General features: G+C 43.7%; 1 protein-coding gene across 1 annotated transcript in view; it reads right to left on the bottom strand.

The window, feature by feature from the left end:
• MMP2 (matrix metallopeptidase 2) overlaps positions 1-17,495 on the bottom strand; it is a 211,535-nt gene that overhangs the window by 151,115 nt on the left and 42,925 nt on the right. The window contains exon 3 of the mRNA XM_078669873.1: positions 9,967-10,115. Within this exon, the coding sequence (XP_078525999.1) occupies positions 9,967-10,115 (149 nt within the window). The remainder of the gene's footprint in view (positions 1-9,966; positions 10,116-17,495) is intronic.

Below are 17,495 nucleotides of genomic sequence, written 5' to 3'. Positions count from 1 at the left end.
TTCAGTTTATATAATCCTGAGTAAACTGAATCATTTATCCAGAGTCTTTCTCTAACTTGCCCCAGTCCTTACTCTTTAAGGCATGCTCAAACCATGAAGATAGGCACCTTGTTGACCTGCCTTAAACAATTGCTTTTAAGTATTTTTTCTCCTTATAATCTGGATCAGCCCTGCATCTGACACTGCTGCTGCTTTGTATCCAGCAGCATCCCCTAAAGGAGAGTAAGCCAAGTCATAGGGAAAGGAGCAATGACTATGATGGGATAATGGACAATACCAGGTACTAAGTTAAATCGTCTTACCTTTATAGCAATGCTACATGTCACCATCCCTGATCTATGAGGATGTACTTAGGCTGAGACAAGCCTTTTAATTTGCAGCCTCTCACCAGTACAAGCAAAAACATGGCCTTTTGAATAACCAATACTAAACTTAAAAGATGCCAGCAGGAACGTTTGAGCCAAACATGGGAAAAAATATCCTGGGTAGGAACCTTTATGAATATCATACTAACGTCATAGCTTTAACCTTGGATAAGGGCACCTTTATGTGCTAATTCCCAGGGGTACAGTTTATGAAATGTCCAACAACTCCTGTATCCACGCATCAGGTCATCAAAACCTGGTACGTGTGGAGGTGGGAGAATCCTTGGACTGGCCAATTCAAAATTCAAAATGAGTCACTCAGCAAGGGAAAAGACATGCCCAGTTCTCCTGTTATCCATTCACCAGGGCCAGAGTGTATCCCCGTAGCAACACTCGTCCCAATGAGCAATTAGTCCCATTACCCGGTTACACCTTTAGCGGTTGCCACAATCTGTATATCAAGACCATCATTTCACCCCAATGCTAGCAGACGTCCGTGTTTCTGTTCATGAGTCAGATGCGAGTCGGCTGCTTGTCCCACCTCTGAAAGCGAGAGCTCAACCACAGAGCATGGCGGGAGCTCTACGTGGAAGCAGTCTGCCTACTCCAGATGCGGCTTGCGGCCAGCTCGTGCTAACTCCTGCGTCCCCCCTTAATAAATAGCTACGATTAGCAGCAACATGCACTCAATGAAGCGCATATCAAGAGATCCTACAGCACCAAAAAAGCGCACCACAAGGAGGTAGAAATTTCAATCAAAACAAAATATCAAAGGAAGTGAATCTTGCTCTTCCAATCACGCAACTCCTTCTTCATCTCCAGATAGACTTGGGCACAGAGCCTTAAGGACCAGAAGAACTTAAACAGATCTTTCAAAGAATATAAACAAGGACAGCTCGCCTTCTGTGGATGTGACACTCAAAGTAGAAGCTGATCCCAGTAGAGTGTGTACAGATCAGCCGACTCTCGGCCACCAGGACAAGCCATAGGACATGCCTCAGGAAATAGGAAAATCAATATACCCTTTCTTCTCTGTGAGCGTTTCGAAGGAAGTGCCCAACCTAATCTCCTAGTGCCAGCCACCACACAATAGTCAGCTATTGGATAAGCTTCCTACATTATGACCATAGAATCATGTTTACCTCACAACAGTACACCGGTGCTCACAATAGAATCCAATGTGCCAGAGGGAGAAGTGACAGAGGTGCCTGCCTATTTTTACCATCTGCTACTATTGAAACCACGCTAAATCAGATACTACGTGAGCTTCGTGATAGGAAGCTCTCTCAAGAATTGGCGCATTAGAAAACCAATGAACAATTAGGCCAGCTCAATGAAAACTTTCAGCAACTTTCGACTCGTCTGCCACAGGCTGAAAAGAAGGTATCCTCGTTAGAAATAAAACATAACGATCATGGAAGCAATCTTATCAAATTCCAAACAAAACTTGAAGATCTGCTCGTAAAACTGGACGATATTGAAAACCGTGCTTGGCGTACTAACTTAAGGTTCATTGCCATACCCGGAGATCGGTAAGCAGGCAAATCGCCGGTCCAATTTATAAATGAACTGATACGGAATGTAGTTCTTCCGGAAAGAGCAAAAGACATAGGGGATTTGACCATCAACAGAGCACAATGAGTACCAGCAACTCGTCCAGCAAATCCCAAATTAACAAGAACAATTCTGGTCAACTTTGGGGGATTGAAGAATTAATTAACAAATTTTGTGACAAGCATTCCAAAAAAAATAAAACATTCACCTCTCCTGAGAATTTAACTTTTTCAGAATCTACTCGAACATGTCTATTTTAGAGACGCGAAGACACAAATATTTTGTTGGAATGATCAACGAATTCAAATGCTATAATACACCGTCTGGGATAATACAGCAATCTAAGCTAAAAGTTCTGTATAAAGGGAGATCGTATATATTTCAGTCAGTAGAGCGGGCCAAAGACCTTCTTCTATCAATTAAGAAGGGGGAAGCGGGTACATAGCAAGCAGCATCTAGGCCAACGAGAGATGTAGGCTAAATCTAGCATGCTGAAGGAACTATGACAACACTCCATGCTTCTTCATTTATTGTGGTTTAGCTTAGCGATGATAGGCTATCTTCCATTTTTTGTTTTTGTTGCCATCTCCTTCGGGTGGGAGCTCTCAGTATCATTTCAAGGTACAATTATAGGGAATGGGGGACACTGGGGGATTGATAAAGGGCACAGGGGGGGCAAGGGTCCATGGCAGGGCAAAGGCCCGACTCGAAGGGAGGGCAAGGTGAAGTGAGCATTCCAGGTTGGTGGGAGAAAAATACAAAAAATAATCACACACTTAGTCAAGGGCATTTTATAGAACTTTAGGATTGGATGCAATTAAACTAACGACGAGGATAGAATAAGATACATAACTGATAAAAGTCAGAAAATAATAACTGGCTGGAATGGCTGAGCAACAGGTGCTACGTATTGTCTCATGTAATAATTTAAACAGGGGTAATAGCGCAACTAAATTAAGAGCCATACTTCAATGGTTAATGATGATTCAACCGCATGTGATTTTTTTACTCCAGGACACGCACTTAAAAAATATATATGCCTTCACCCAAATGGCCCAAGTTTATAAAGCAGGTCTTGTTGGCCTCAGCCGATGCTGCTGTTACTATCAAGGGGAAGCGCTTCAGGTCATGAATAATCCTCTAGCTAGATGGGTGATGGGAAATCTGAAATTGGAGCAAATATTCCATTTAATTAGCTGTTACGGCCCTATACATGATGAGACTCTAGCTCTGGAAAAAATGTCTGATCTATTAATCCCATTACAAGGAGCTATAATCATCGGAGGGGATTTAAATTTTATTCAAAATTTGGTATTAGATTCCTCTCAAAGAAATAAATCCCCAAATAAACTGCCAGACACCTGAACAACATGATTCGAGACTTTGCGCTAGTGGATCCATGGAGGGCCCAGCATCCCTCTAGCAAGGAATTCACTTGCTCTTCAAAAAGGCATAACACAGCATCTAGAATAAACTTTTTTTTTTTCCCACCAGTGTAAAAAAGGGAAGTCTTGGATTATTCCTAATCCATTTTTTGACCATTCGGTCCCACTAACAGAGATTAAAACAAATGTTGGTTTAAGGGAGCAGCCCAGGTGGACACTAGACAAAATGTTACTAATCGAAGAAGACAAAATGTTACTAATCGAAGAAGGTTGGATCAAAAAATGCAGACACTACTTGCTGAGTTTGTCATTAGAAATGTGGGGTCAGCTACACCTTTTGCAGTATGGGATTCCTGTAATGCTTTTATCAGAGGGGAGGCAATTTCATGCAACTTAAAGAAAGCCCGACAAAATATTAGACATTTTTTTGAACAATAGGAAATAACAAACTAAAAAATGTGCTTTCAAAAATGATACAAGGAAAGCAAGCATGCAGCAAACTGTTGGCATGGTCCGTAAAAACAAATCTCAACAATGCCATGGTTAAGTCTATCTTTGATGGCGAGAAAGGCCAAGACGATCAGGCTAACGAGAATAATATGGTCCTTGTATCGCATTATAAAAAACTATATTCAGCTTTGACACCCACACCACTAGAGGGAATTGGTATATTTCTTAATACAATCACGTTACCAAATCTAACTCAAAAAGCCCAGCTCGTAGCACCAATTTCCGAGACGGAGATTCATGCGGCCTTAAAAATTAATCCCAGCAGCAAAGCTTGTGGCATCAATGGAATACACATCAAATTGTATAACATCTTCTTGCCACAGTTAACCAATTTATTGCTCTCTTTATATAATGCAATTTTAGAAGTTTGCCATATTCCAAAAACATTTGCAGAAGCACTCGTAGTTAGTTTTTAAAAAAAGGGGAAGACACCTGAAATACCCGGATCTTATCGCCCCAGTAGTCTACTGAATAACTGCTATAAAATTCTTTACAAAAATATTGACAATGACAATTACTTTAGTCACTCAAAGTTTGGTTCATGAGGATCAATGTGGCTTTTTTACCAGAAAGATTTCTTGAACAATACAAACTTTTTCAACTCAGGCGAATAATAATACCAAAGCGGAAATCATTATGAATGAGGCAGAAAAAGCCTTTGATCTGGTGAACGGAAATATTTGTTTTACTGTTCTAAAAAATGTGATTTCCCTCTAGACTTAGTGGACATGCTAAAGAAATTATACGACAAAGCTGAGGCGAAAATATTAATCAATTCACAAACTGCTGCTATAGTCGAGATCCAGAGGGTACCCGGCAGGGCTGCCCGATGTCCCCATTTTTATTTGCCCTGTACATCGAGCAGTTAGTGAATCTGATATACAAACACTCCTTAATTAAACCACCAGTAATAGGGGGACCCATATTGAAGCTATTTGCGGATGATTTAAACCTCTACCTAGAAGCCGCACAGCAAATATTAAGCAAACAATTGAAACATTTTCCAATTTGGAGGGGATAAAAAATCAATGATAGCAAATCGAAGACTTATTATTCAATTGTCATAATCAGATTCTACCCCAGGCCCTCCGGACCCAGGTGGCAAAATGCAATTTTGTTTGATACTCAGGTTATGTGGTTCTCACACGACTATACACAGCTCTTCGCACTTAATTATACCACAACTCTTAATAAAGTCAGCAAGGTTTTAAACAGCTGGCATCATCTATCCCTGTCTATAATTGGAAGAGATGCACTGATAAAAATTATTTTACTTCCATTATTTATTTTTATCTTTTCAAATGTTATTATTAAGATTCCACATAACTATTTTTTAGAAATAGACCAACTAGTACGGATATTTATCTGGGCAGGGAAGAAACCACGGACCTAACTAACAACACTGCAGTTGAGTCTGGAAGAAGGTGGTTTAGGGCTTCCTCACATCCAAAAATATTTTAAAGCCGCCTTCTTGGATTAGTGTGGACAGGCAATTTCAGCACACGACTACGGGCTAAATTTTTATCTCCATCAAATGCTATTGGAAAAAATACAGTTTTAAAAATCTTTCATTGAACTACCCAGGCTACCCAAACACTACATATACACGACTCCCCAGACAATTCTTGATAGATTTAATCAATTAAAGAAAGAGTAACAATGTACACCCTTAGATCCAGAAACTAAACTAAGGCACTGCAGGGAGTTAGGAGCTTCTATGGATCCACAGACCTGAAAAAGTTGGGAAAGGCTAGGAATTCAGCAAATAAAAGATTAGGTAATACAAGGAGAGATGAAGTCTTGGGAACAAATTAAAAAATATCGAACAGAAGAAGTCTCGGCCATAGTATTCTCTTATCTTCAGATCTCTAGTCTAGTAAAAAAGCTACAGCTCCACGATAGTCCACTTTCCGAAGCCATAACTCATGCATTATATGTTAAACGAATGTTGGAAATTTGGAACAGAGACCATATCTTGCCGCAACAAATCTATGATCAAATCATCCCAAGAGCTCTTCTAAAAATACAGGAGACCACAGGGTGCCATATAGAGGCAGCCCAATGGAAGGATTATAATAGATGGTCCAATACGGCCAGTCGCTGGCGAATTTTAAACGAGTGGCACTCTTTTCCAAGTGGCAACTATATTATACCCCCGATAAAATTGCAGAAAATGTTCCTAGAAATATCATCATGTTTTTTAAATGTAATCATTTAAGAGGGGACTTGTTTCATATTTGCTTCTCTTGTCCCAAACTGGCTGATTATTGGACTAGGATATTTCAGTCTGTCAGTAGGCAACTTACACATAGTATAAATCTCCATCCTCTGGCTATTCCATTTGGAATCTCTAATCCAACTTTAACTGTGTGACAAAAACAATTTGTTTTTAATGTTTCTTTAATAGCCAGATCCCTGATTTCACAAAACTGGAAATCACCTCATCCACCTAAATTCGCACAATGGGTAGCCAAAATGAGAAGCTCGGAAGAAAGAGAATAACTCTATTCCCTTAGGATAGGGGCTATTCAGAAATGTGTGCAAATCCGGGAAGAAGATTAAAATAAAATCTGTAAGTACTGTAGCAAAGAGGGGAAGAAACAGACGTAGATAACTAGTGGTAGATATAAGACCTTTAACATCATATATGTCATTACAGTCTGTCTATTTTATGTTATGTATTTTTATTCAGGGATAGATGCCCTTTCTAAGCATCCAAGAACCATATTGCACATTACTATTTATTGTACTGGAACTATGAATTCTCGAGATATTGTTTTTTTGTATTATGGGTCTGTGATTAATTGAATAAATAAAGTAAAAAAGAAGGGCTCCTGCATTCTTCAGGTTCCATCAAAGTGCTCACCCATGACCAACAACTCTGTATCTCACCACATGATCTGAAGCCTGGATCCCCAGGCCCTTCTGCTAATATATACATACCCAGTTTGGAGGTGTAAGCAACAAAGTTCGTGGGGATGATCCACTTGGAGAGCTGTAAACTTGTTATCTCCCCACGTGCCATTTAACCCTAGCAAACAATATTACAAAACTCTGGATTATTGGTAAACAACTTTTTATCAGCTATGAGATGTCAACACAGCTGTATTTGATGTGAGAAAGAGCTGAAGTAAAATACCCTGCAACACTCCATAAAGCAAAGTAATAGCGAGTGATAAGCCGAATGCCTGCCTAATTGTAAAAGAGAAAGTTATCCATCTTTAAAAGAGAGAAAGTACGGGATATCTGAGGTGTAATGCAATATAAATTGTATGCCACTATGAAGCACGAGTTTCAATGTTTAGCCATATAGCAAAAAAGATGTTTCACTCAACATCATTGTAGGACCCTCAGGAGTGTACATAGATGTCCTGGTCTAGCAGGACATGACAATCTGGCCCTTGGACCTTTGTAGGCAGTAGATTTAGATCCATGTGAGGACTTCCTCATCTTCATCACTTGTATAGCAAGTGCAGCTCGTAGGACTGAGGAAAAACTGTTCTGCCCCATACCATTATAGTGTATGGTAGACTGCCAGCTCTGACTAAGAAGTGATGGCGCATTCGAATGTCACATAGGAGAAATGAAGAACTCTCAATTTGGTTCTCAGAGGACTTGTTCAGTAGCGTATTGGCCTGAGGGTGGGCAGAATTAGGAAGAGGATGGTGCTAATAAGGTGTTTGAAAACTGCTCCTAACTAAAAGAGTCTTACTGCCCCCTTGGATCAAGCTCTTTGTGACTGGTGGAATAAGGGTTGACTTTTATTTGGAAAATATAGGCCGAACGAGTAACTTTGCCTCGACCTACGTAGCAAATAAGGACTACCATTTTTCTGGAGGTGATCGTCATCTTGATTTAGACCAGTTCAGTCTGGTGCATTGTGTGGAATGCGTTTGTATAACTGAATAATATTGAAAGGAGGCCTGCATGACTTTCTGGAAAGTAGCTTCGAAGTTTGCAATAAGAACAGACACCCGCAGCAATTAAATTGGGATGTATTATCAGAAAAAAGAGAGGCATGTAGCGGTGGTGCCAAACAAAAAGCAAAGCAAGCGGATTCCAACAAGCACATGTGTCCCATTGAATGTGACTTTGTATGGAGCCCTAATAGGAATTGGGAAGTCAGTCATTTGCACAGAGTGTGTGAGCAAGGTAAGCTCTGTCAATGAGTTAGTCAGCTGGAAGGTAAGGCTGTCAGTCTAAAGGGCAAAATTAATGATGTAGAAAAACAGTCCTCAAGATGCATCACTTTGACAGAAAATGGATGTACAAAACAGGGATTAAGTAATAAGGCAAAACCAAATCATGGTCATAAGCCTGCAGAGGAGATTTTAGGTGATGACTGCAATCTCCATTTAGTGAATTGGATAAGACACCTGATGGCCTTGCATAAGGAAGAGGATCCTATGTATGTGGACAAGTGCAAACATAGCACTGACAGATACAAATGATGGCGGTGGACTGGCATTGATCTTTCGTGTAACATATTTACTTGACAAGATGAGGATTCTGCAGGCTGTTAATAAGGAAAGAGATCCGCTTCATAAGGGATTGACAATATTATTTCCAGACATAATATCTGAAACTGTGAAGGAATAAATATATGTACACTGTTAAGAGACACCGTCTGGCCAAGAAAATAGACACAAACTGAGCTAAATTTCAGATCACATATAATGAAACTCGTATATTTTCTGAGAAATGGACAGAGATACGGATACTCTGAAACAAGCACAAATACAAGAGGAAAGTGTAAGTGGTATGGGATGACAAGGATACAATGTTTTCCCAAACTGGGATGAAGATTCTCTCATCTTCTCTCCTACCAGATGTTAATGGTCCCACATATCATCAAGGAAGCAGATAAAACTGTGCAAGGGGCGCAAATTGAGATTTTTTACATGACACGTCGCAGTTACATTCTTAAAAGTAGGAAGGTGTTCTTGGGAACACTGTTTTTTTTGTCAACATGTTTCTACCGATTTCTATGTTCTCAAGGAGCAAAAATAATTATTCAGGATGTGGTTTAAAGAGATTAGAACTACCTTCCCAATATGCAACATAATAGATACACCGGCGTTCTGTAGGTCACTTTCGTGACCATAGGTCCTGTGTTGGATCTCTGCTGATTTGAACTGTGGGGAGGCAACACTGCCAGCCAACTGTGAATCAGCTGCACTAGGCCTGATAATAAATACACTAGTAAGTAAAACTGAACAAGACACTTGGAGTCTTATTATGTGTTTGGCGGTCCAAGTCTGCAGTGTAGCTACAGCCGCACCAGTGGTCCGACAACAGTTCATGCAGTTCAGGAACTTGCTTTTGCGTTCCCATTGTGGTGCCTTTTTTATAGGCACCGCCATGGGAACACCAAAGGACCACCAGCCAGAGACTTACAAATTCGTAATCTGGCTGGAGGTTTGTTACGACTTTGGCGTTCCTGGAGTGGTCAGCAGTGCGAGTGCCCCGCTCCAGGACCACCGAAGTCATAATAAGGCCCTTGATGTTCATTTGAATATTTAAATGCCACATAGAACCCAGGACCAGTGGCCTATCAAGCACTCTACATACTAATGCAGTAGGACAGAAATCAGACGTTGACCGTTCATTCAGCAAATGGTAACAAATGTCCCATACATATTCACTTTCTACAATGCAAATGTACTATTTAAATTTTTGCCTGCTACTCTGACAGTCACATTTTACCATGGATATTTGACAAGGCCAAGCGAGATATGTTTCTGTGGAGAAAAGCATTTCATCCTCCCAGTTTAACTAGATGAGACAGTTAATGAAATGCCTTAATCAGATCATTTGAATGATGCTATGGTTGCTGGGGAAACTGATTTTGTTTCTCTTCACTGTGTTTTATGTGCAGAATGTAACCGTTTACTTTGCACTTCATGACTACTTCTCAAAATCCTTTACTCAGTTACAAACTATCAAAGGCAGAAAATATCCATGTAATACATGCAGCAGTTTTACTTCATTCAACATTCATAATAGTGTTACTGTCATCAAATCCCTCAGGCATAATACTAGCTCCAAATCCTTCTGCCATCCATTGATAAGATTACAAGCAGCGGTCAGTTGTTCAAGAAACACAGTTCAACAAGCATAAGGAAATGTAAAAAAAACTTTTGAAAATGTACCCCAGCGGCCAAAATTAATCATAATGTCTGCATCCCCTTCAGTGAGTCTGGAAAACCTCAGCGGTGTGACATCACTCCAAACTTTAAATGCCCTGGCAAAGGCATCATCTACAGTTTCAGAGTCCAAGTCAGGGGTGTATCCCAAGATCCTATAGAAAAGAAGAATACAGATAAATTTCAGAAATCAACCTGAATTTCAAGAAACACATTGGTCTAATTTACAAAGCAATTTACAATCATGCTCATATGCTTAAGGCAGTAAATTGCTCAATTTACTAAGTTTAAACAAGAAAGGAACCTTTTTGTTTCTCACACTCACTGTCAATACAATATACTTAGAATAAATGTCAGTTCCTCAAGGGCATTCACCCTTCACATTCATACACTTTACTTTCTTGACTCTGAATGCTGTTTAATGTAAAAAATATATTTGATTCAAATCCTTTGATGACTAAAACACATTGTATACAATAGGTCCTTAACATAATACAATATTATTCTAAAACCTTTTTTATAAACAATATTCCTACTACGTACAAAATATTGTCACCTGAATATCACAATATTGCAAATTTGTGGACAACTAGTGATGAAATATGCAATTTTTGAATAAATATGTTTATTGTTAGTTCTGTGAATACATAGAACAGAGTAATTATCTCTTTAAGAAATCTGTGGGATACAATATTGTGACATTCGGGTGATGGTAGTTTATACATAGTATGAATATTGTTTTAAAAAAAGTTTTAGAAAAATATTGTATTATATTAATGAAATATTGAATACATATTCACGCGATGACTGTTTGGTCGGCTCTCTCGGGCCGCCCAAGCCAGTCATGCGCACTTTTCCCTTCTCCATGCAGGTTGCATTGCAGCCTGCGTGGAGAAAATGCCCACCCCTCCATCCGCTGGCTGAGCATTGTGTCACGGCACTCAGATCAATCAACCGTGCTCGGCAGCATTGTGATTGGTTTAGGGGAGGGAGCCTGGCTGCCTGCCAGTTTCCTGTTTCTGTCTGAGTGGAGACAGGAGAGCAGGAGCTGAGAAGACACGGGACCGGGCCTCAAGGTGAAATCGTTTTTTTTATTATGACACTAACGTGACCTCCCCCCCATAACACCTCGCGCCAGCTCCTACCTATGTGTTTCTCTCCGTCTCCATATTGCTCTCGCTATCACTTTTATTCTCCATGTTGTTCTCTATCTCTCTGCACTGCAGTTTTAGACCTGTGCCCATACATCCCTGTTTACTTACTGTTTGTTCCCTCACCTTGCTTTTCTGGCACTCTGTAGTGTCATGCGGGACACGTTCTAGTGTTCTGCAGGAAGCTGTACTTCCAGCCACTCCCTTGAGGGCTCGACACACATGCACGCCCACACCCATCCATCACGGGTATCACGAGTGACGTGGCCCAGCCAATAAAAGGGCCCGGGTGAACGTGCTCGTGGCCAGTTACAGAACCCTACTACTTAGTGTCTGTGTCAGTTACTCGAGTAATGCGGGCCTAGGGCCCGGCACCACAATGGCGACGAGTGTGTCTGACCCCACGTGTGTCACATCTGCTGGCATTCAGCCGTTCCTCATGAGGGGATGAAAGTCCTGTTTCTAGCCGTCCCCACATCGTTGCCAGTAGCTGTGAGCAGTGACAGAGTGCTCGGTCGCAGACCACTCAGAGATCAGGACACCGCTGTACTGCAGACCCAGTCCACATAAAACAGATGCCCTCCTGCAACACCTATGAGAGGTGATGTGACAGCCGCAGTGCCCACAGGTGAGGGAGATGTACGTAGGCCCCCAGCTGCATCCTGAGTGAGCGTCACGCCCCTGCTGTGAGTAAAGCCTGCAAGGAAAAGCACAACTCCAGGTCTCAGAGGGCTGCCGTGCCCCCACCCTTGCAGTGCATGTGGCAACAACAATTAATCAGGCATGCCAGGTGCAGCAGGCCAACCGGTGCTAGAACTGTGACCAGGCATCGCCCTGCCGCAACCATGTCTGCAAGCCCATAGAACACAATGTCCACCACATCAGAAAGACCACTGCAGTCTGAGACAGCACTGCAGCCTGAGACTGGCGGTGGCGGTAGTGCTGCCGTGCTGTCGGCTGCGCAGATCGAGAAAAGGCTTCAGACGAGGGAGATGTGTAAACCGACATGTAGCCCCCACTGTATACGTTCCCCTGCCCCCATCAGCACCCAGTTTGGTCCAGGGGAAAGGTTGTCCTGGCCCCGGGCTGTTGCAATTCACTGCCTCAAGGAGGGCACTTATCTGTTGCAGCCCGCGAGAGAAAGCGGAGTTGAAGCACTGCAGCGAATGATTTCATGGCCATCAGCAAGCCGTCCCTCTCAACAGTGTGATCCTCACTCCTGAGGCCTGCAAGCACAGACCGCCACGTTGGAGAAGCGTACAGTGCACTTAGCGGCGGATCCACTGCACCAGCCAATGGCAGCAACACGGAAAAAAAGGCATATAGACATCAAATATAAGTGTTCAGGACACTTGCAGCCCTACCATACTGGCACAGTGTCTTCCTGGCCCTCCAGGACCTTCCTGAACAGCATGCGTGCCTGAGCCACAAGGCCCTACAGAGTGAGGGAAAGCTGTTGTGGGCCGAGAGAACCGAGCAGGCCCGCAGCACGAGGAATGCTGCCGGGCCTCCTAGAAACTGCCTGCAGCAGCATCTAGTGGCAACTCGTTACACTGCAGCCACCAAAGAACACATAATGGAGGCAGCCCTGACAAGTGTACCAGTTCTGTAAGCAAAATACCGTCCGTAGGAGGGAGGCCCAGCAGTGCCCCTCTTACTTTGGTCTTGTATCCCGGAATACAGAGGGTAGCATTCCCACCCAGTAAGTGAAAGTGGTACAACACAGGACCTGCTAAAGCCTGAAGAAAGGTGACTGTGGCGCCACCTAGAGGACATGTGCTGCAAATACGTATGAGAAAGGAGCAAAGGCAGCACTGCCAACTGCACACTGACCTGCCTGACAAAGATGTCAACTACATGAGCCCCGCAGCTACCTTGAGTCTGAGGAAGCAAGCAAGCCCACACACTACATGCCACCCTGAAAGTCCAAGAGCATCTGGGGAGGCCGCGTCTTCACCCTATGAAGCAAGTGCAGACGTAAGGAAAGACCTGCAGTACTGAGTCACTGTTTGTAGCCCAGACCAGCTGACTACCTGAGGGTCCCATGCCAAGTACAGAACTTAAACTGTAAGCCTACGCTATCGTTAAGCACACACCACCTTGTAGCCGCCTGTCATGGCAGGGCAGCAGAAAAGCTAAACCCAAGTAGAGAGCATTTAGTACTGCAAAGATCCCTCAGCCAAGACAGCTGCCAAGAGTCTGTTTCAACTCAAGGACAAAGAGTCAAGAAGGCCAGTAGTGCCCCGTGACCATTTCTCCAGCAATGCACTACCCCACATAAACTTTCCAACCACAAACCGGGCCATCTACAACCCTGCACCTCCTTTGCTATTGAGAGACTTTGAAGCTCTGAGACACAGCCAAAACAGGAACGGACTGCACCCTATGACCTCGGTAAAGGATACTGTAAATCAAAGGTAGCGCGCAAGCAGATGAAAAGGTGCAGCATAACCTGCAACGTCGGCAGGCACAATGAACTTCAAGACGCTCACAGTAGCCCCGGCCAAGAGAAGCATCAAGTGACCAAGCAAGGCCCAGAGAAGGCAATATAACTGAGGGCAGCCAAGTGCCGTGAAGACGCAAGGGGCATGCGCCAAATGTTTAAACCCAGCAGCTGTCATACGCCACCGCAAGCTAGAAGAGTGCACCATCAACCCCCAGTGGTGAACGAACACCACCGCAAGTTCCAGAGCGGGCACACCAGGTGCCAGTAGAGGACACTCAAGAGAAGACAGAGCACACGAAGTCACAGATGCGCTGTAGGCCGCGCCAGCAAACCTGACAGCATGGGCAGGCGGCCGGGAAATAGAGACATCTCCACAAAGGAGACTGCCTGCTCACACCCAGTTGCTAAGACAGACTGCACAGGCACAGCAAGACGTGCCCTCAGAGAGAATACTCAGAGTGGCCCTCTGCAAACTGCAAGTGAGAGCAGCAAGAACACCTTCAAAGACAGCAAAGTCTCCAGGTAGCTGCCACACCTTGAGCCGCATTAGAAACTGGTGCCAAGTGTGCACCACCAGTGGCTGCTTGACTCTACCTCAAGCAAAGACACTGCAACACAAGCCCCACTAGCAACAGTGGACGACCAGCCAGAACAGCAATGCCTCAAAGTAGCAGTGCCCACCGACAGCGCAAGCAGAGACTGGTGCAGGCTGCGCACCACAAGGCTGCCTAACTCTTCCACCAGAGAACAGGCACACCACAAGCTACACCACAGGCATACAAAGTGCCAGAAGAAAGGAACTACATCACTACTACATCAGCGAAGCCCCGCAGTGGGCCGAACACCACAGAGTGTCCTCTCTCCCACTTCCTCCAGATGGAGTCGGCAGTGACCCGCGACAGGCAAGAGAGGAGTCACATACTCCACATGGCAGACCACCACAGCAACATGCACTCCAACAATGATCGACACGCGACTGGACGTCACGTCGCCCAGCAAGCAAGGAGCGCACCGGTGCAAAGGCAGAAGCCGGCACCATGATAGCGCCGTCTCGAGGTCCTAGCGCAACACCCTCGAAGAAAGAAGAGTGACAGCCCTGTCACCCCGAAGAACTGGATGAACACAGGTACGCTGCACAAGACCAGCAAGGGGAGAAGACAGAGGACTCACACAGCAAGCCAAGAGCACACCCTGACATGCCAGACAGCCAGGGATCCGTTCGTCTCGAGGAAGGTGGCCAGCTGCTTGTTGACGGTCTTCTCGATGACTTTTGCAGGGAACGGGAGCAGCGAGATGGGGCGGTAGTTCTTGAGGTCGGTGGGGTCGGCTGATGGCTTCTTTAGTAGAGCGCTGAGTTCGGCGTGCTTCCAGCTTTCCGGGAAGGTAGCGGTGTCGAAGGAGGTGTTGATGATGTCCCGCAGGTGGGGTGCGATGACATCATCGGCCTTGTTGAAGACGTGGTGAGGGCAAGGGTTGGTCGGAGATCCGGAGTGGATGGAGTTCATCGTTCGGACGGTGTCTTCGGTGCTGATCGGGGTCCAGGCGCAGAGGCTGGTGTTGGGGGGCGGTGGTTCGGTCGTGGCGTGCGTCGGTTGCGTGCTGAAGCTGTTGTGTATGTCCGCGATCTTGTTGTGGAAGTAGGAGGCGAGGGAGTTGCAGAGGTCTTGCGAAGGGGTGATGTCGTTGTTTCCGGCGTTGGGGTTGGAGAGCTCTTTAACGATGTTGAAGAGTTCCTTGCTGTTGTGTGCGTTGTTGTCCAGTTATTCCTTGAACGCAGTTTTCTTGGTGTTGAAATGTTGTCTAAAGAGTCTTCATATATTTCAGATGGTTGGCGGTTGGTCACCCCCGTTCCATTTCTTCTGTGTGCCCTGATGAAGGTGTGGCCGTAGTCTTGGCCGAACACCGAAATGCGCGTTGGCGCTACTAGTCTGTCCTGACGTCTGATCATCCAGTCCCCCAGGCGTCCTTGGGAGACTGTCTCAGGATTTATTTCATCGCCCATGATCTGACCACTGAATTGTTATATGGATTTTGTGTGAATGTGTCTGGAATGTATTTCTGAACTGAATGAATGAAGAATGGGTGTGGCTTTTTGAATTCCTTTGGAATGTGTGTTTGATGGAATGGGAGTTTTTGATCAAATGACATAACCGCCTCGATATTATTATTTGAAATGTTTGGTTATGTATGTTATTACTTTTGTTAAAGAGAAAATATATGCCTATATAAAAGAAATGAAATAAAAAATGTATTTTGCCTTATAAACAGGTTTCCTCGAATCGCTTCTGGTGTCAGTGAACTTACCACTGCTAGTTTAATGTAGGGACCCTAGTTGGGCCTTTGGTATTAAAAAGGTCAGACTGTTTTGTTGTTTTGTACATTGTTTCATTCCCCTGCTGGTCTGCCCTGAATCAGTTTTCTCAGGGGGCCCCTCCTTGCTCAAAGCCAACCACACCTTGAACCGCCCACTTTCCACAACTTCGCTGGGCTTCACTATTGCATAATTTAACTCAATCATTGCATACACTTGCAGAGGAGTAAAACGATATTCTCCAGTGAGTTATTATTTTGTGGATAGCTGTCTGTCTTAAATGAAGTCACTTTCAGCAGATGTTTATGGCTGCAAAATCTTTGTGACTCGGGACTACTGTGTATTTTTTTAAAACATCCGGATATTTGGTCAACATTCTTTGAAATGTATTTAGACTCCAATGAACGTATTCTGTGTATTTGTCACTGCTATACGTAAATCTTCAGATAATTGAATTTCTTCGCCTACCCTGTCAGTCTCCTTACCCTTTCTGTTCCTTTTCTTTTCCTTCTTTTCATGGCCTCTTTTAATTTTACTGGCTTGTAACTTGGCTTCCAAGGTGTTTATCCTTACGGCAATTAAGGGGTTATGAGTTTATTTGTGTGGTTTAGCCACGATAAACACTGTTCTTACAAACAATTTTTCTTCATACTATATGTTGCAAGATGCTAGGTATATAACATGTACATAAAAACCCCAACATAACATCATTACTTCCTGTCTCTATTTGCCTGCTTCTCACTTAATTTAGAAACCTCCAGTATTTCTAATTTTTTTGCTCAATCTTCTATTGTGTTTTCTTGCTTGCCTGTCATAATTATTTGCTGGCAAGCAGCCTCGTCTCCTCCATTAAGAGGAGGAGCGTCGCCTCATTTGCTCTCTCTCAGCAGAGTAAACATGAAAAAAATGATAATAAAACAATGTTATCATTTTTTTTTTCATCACTGAGCCAATCTAGGACGGGCCATCCTCAAGTCAGCAGCATGGAGGAGGAATGGTGGGCACTGTAAGTTAGCTTGTCAGTTTGGTCAGCTGTCTCAGGACGGCCAAACCAACATGCGCACTAAGGTTTCTCCAACCCAAACTGTGTTGCACAGCCGAGTGGAGAACAAGCACAGGCTCCCAGGCCCTGAATGAGTTACAAACCAGCCCACTCAGACCAATCCTGGTGCTTCTCTCATGCTGAGTAATAGTATTACCAGCATAAGAGCAGCATGTAGATTGGCCTGTAGGCGTCTGGGAGCCTGTGCAGTACACCCATGGTCTGCCAGGAGTCGGGACCGGAGAAGGAGAGCAGGCAGATGGCAGGCAAGTAGTTGTTTATTTTTTTGAGGTTTTTTTTCTCCTCTTCGCTGTTCCACCACATTTTGTCAATAGCGGCCGCCACTTCTGGCAATCAAACAGCCACAGAAGATCATTAAAACCTTTTGCTTTGCAGTAAGTGTGTTAAATATGTTAAATTGCCCTGAATGCCATACATGAAGCTTTCAAATTAAAGTTAAAATACTTATTTCAAGAGTACTCTGTGGCTCGTGTACACAGACTAATCATGTCATCTCATTGCACAACTTCGCTGTTGTAAATTGCAAAGAAAATATGTATTTATTTCAAAAGCAAACTGTGCTCC

Source organism: Lissotriton helveticus, chromosome 12, assembly GCF_964261635.1.
Source record: "Lissotriton helveticus chromosome 12, aLisHel1.1, whole genome shotgun sequence".
NCBI lineage: Eukaryota > Metazoa > Chordata > Amphibia > Caudata > Salamandridae > Lissotriton > Lissotriton helveticus.
The sequence above is the reverse complement of the archived record's forward strand: the minus strand, read 5'-3'. Positions and strand labels throughout refer to the sequence as shown.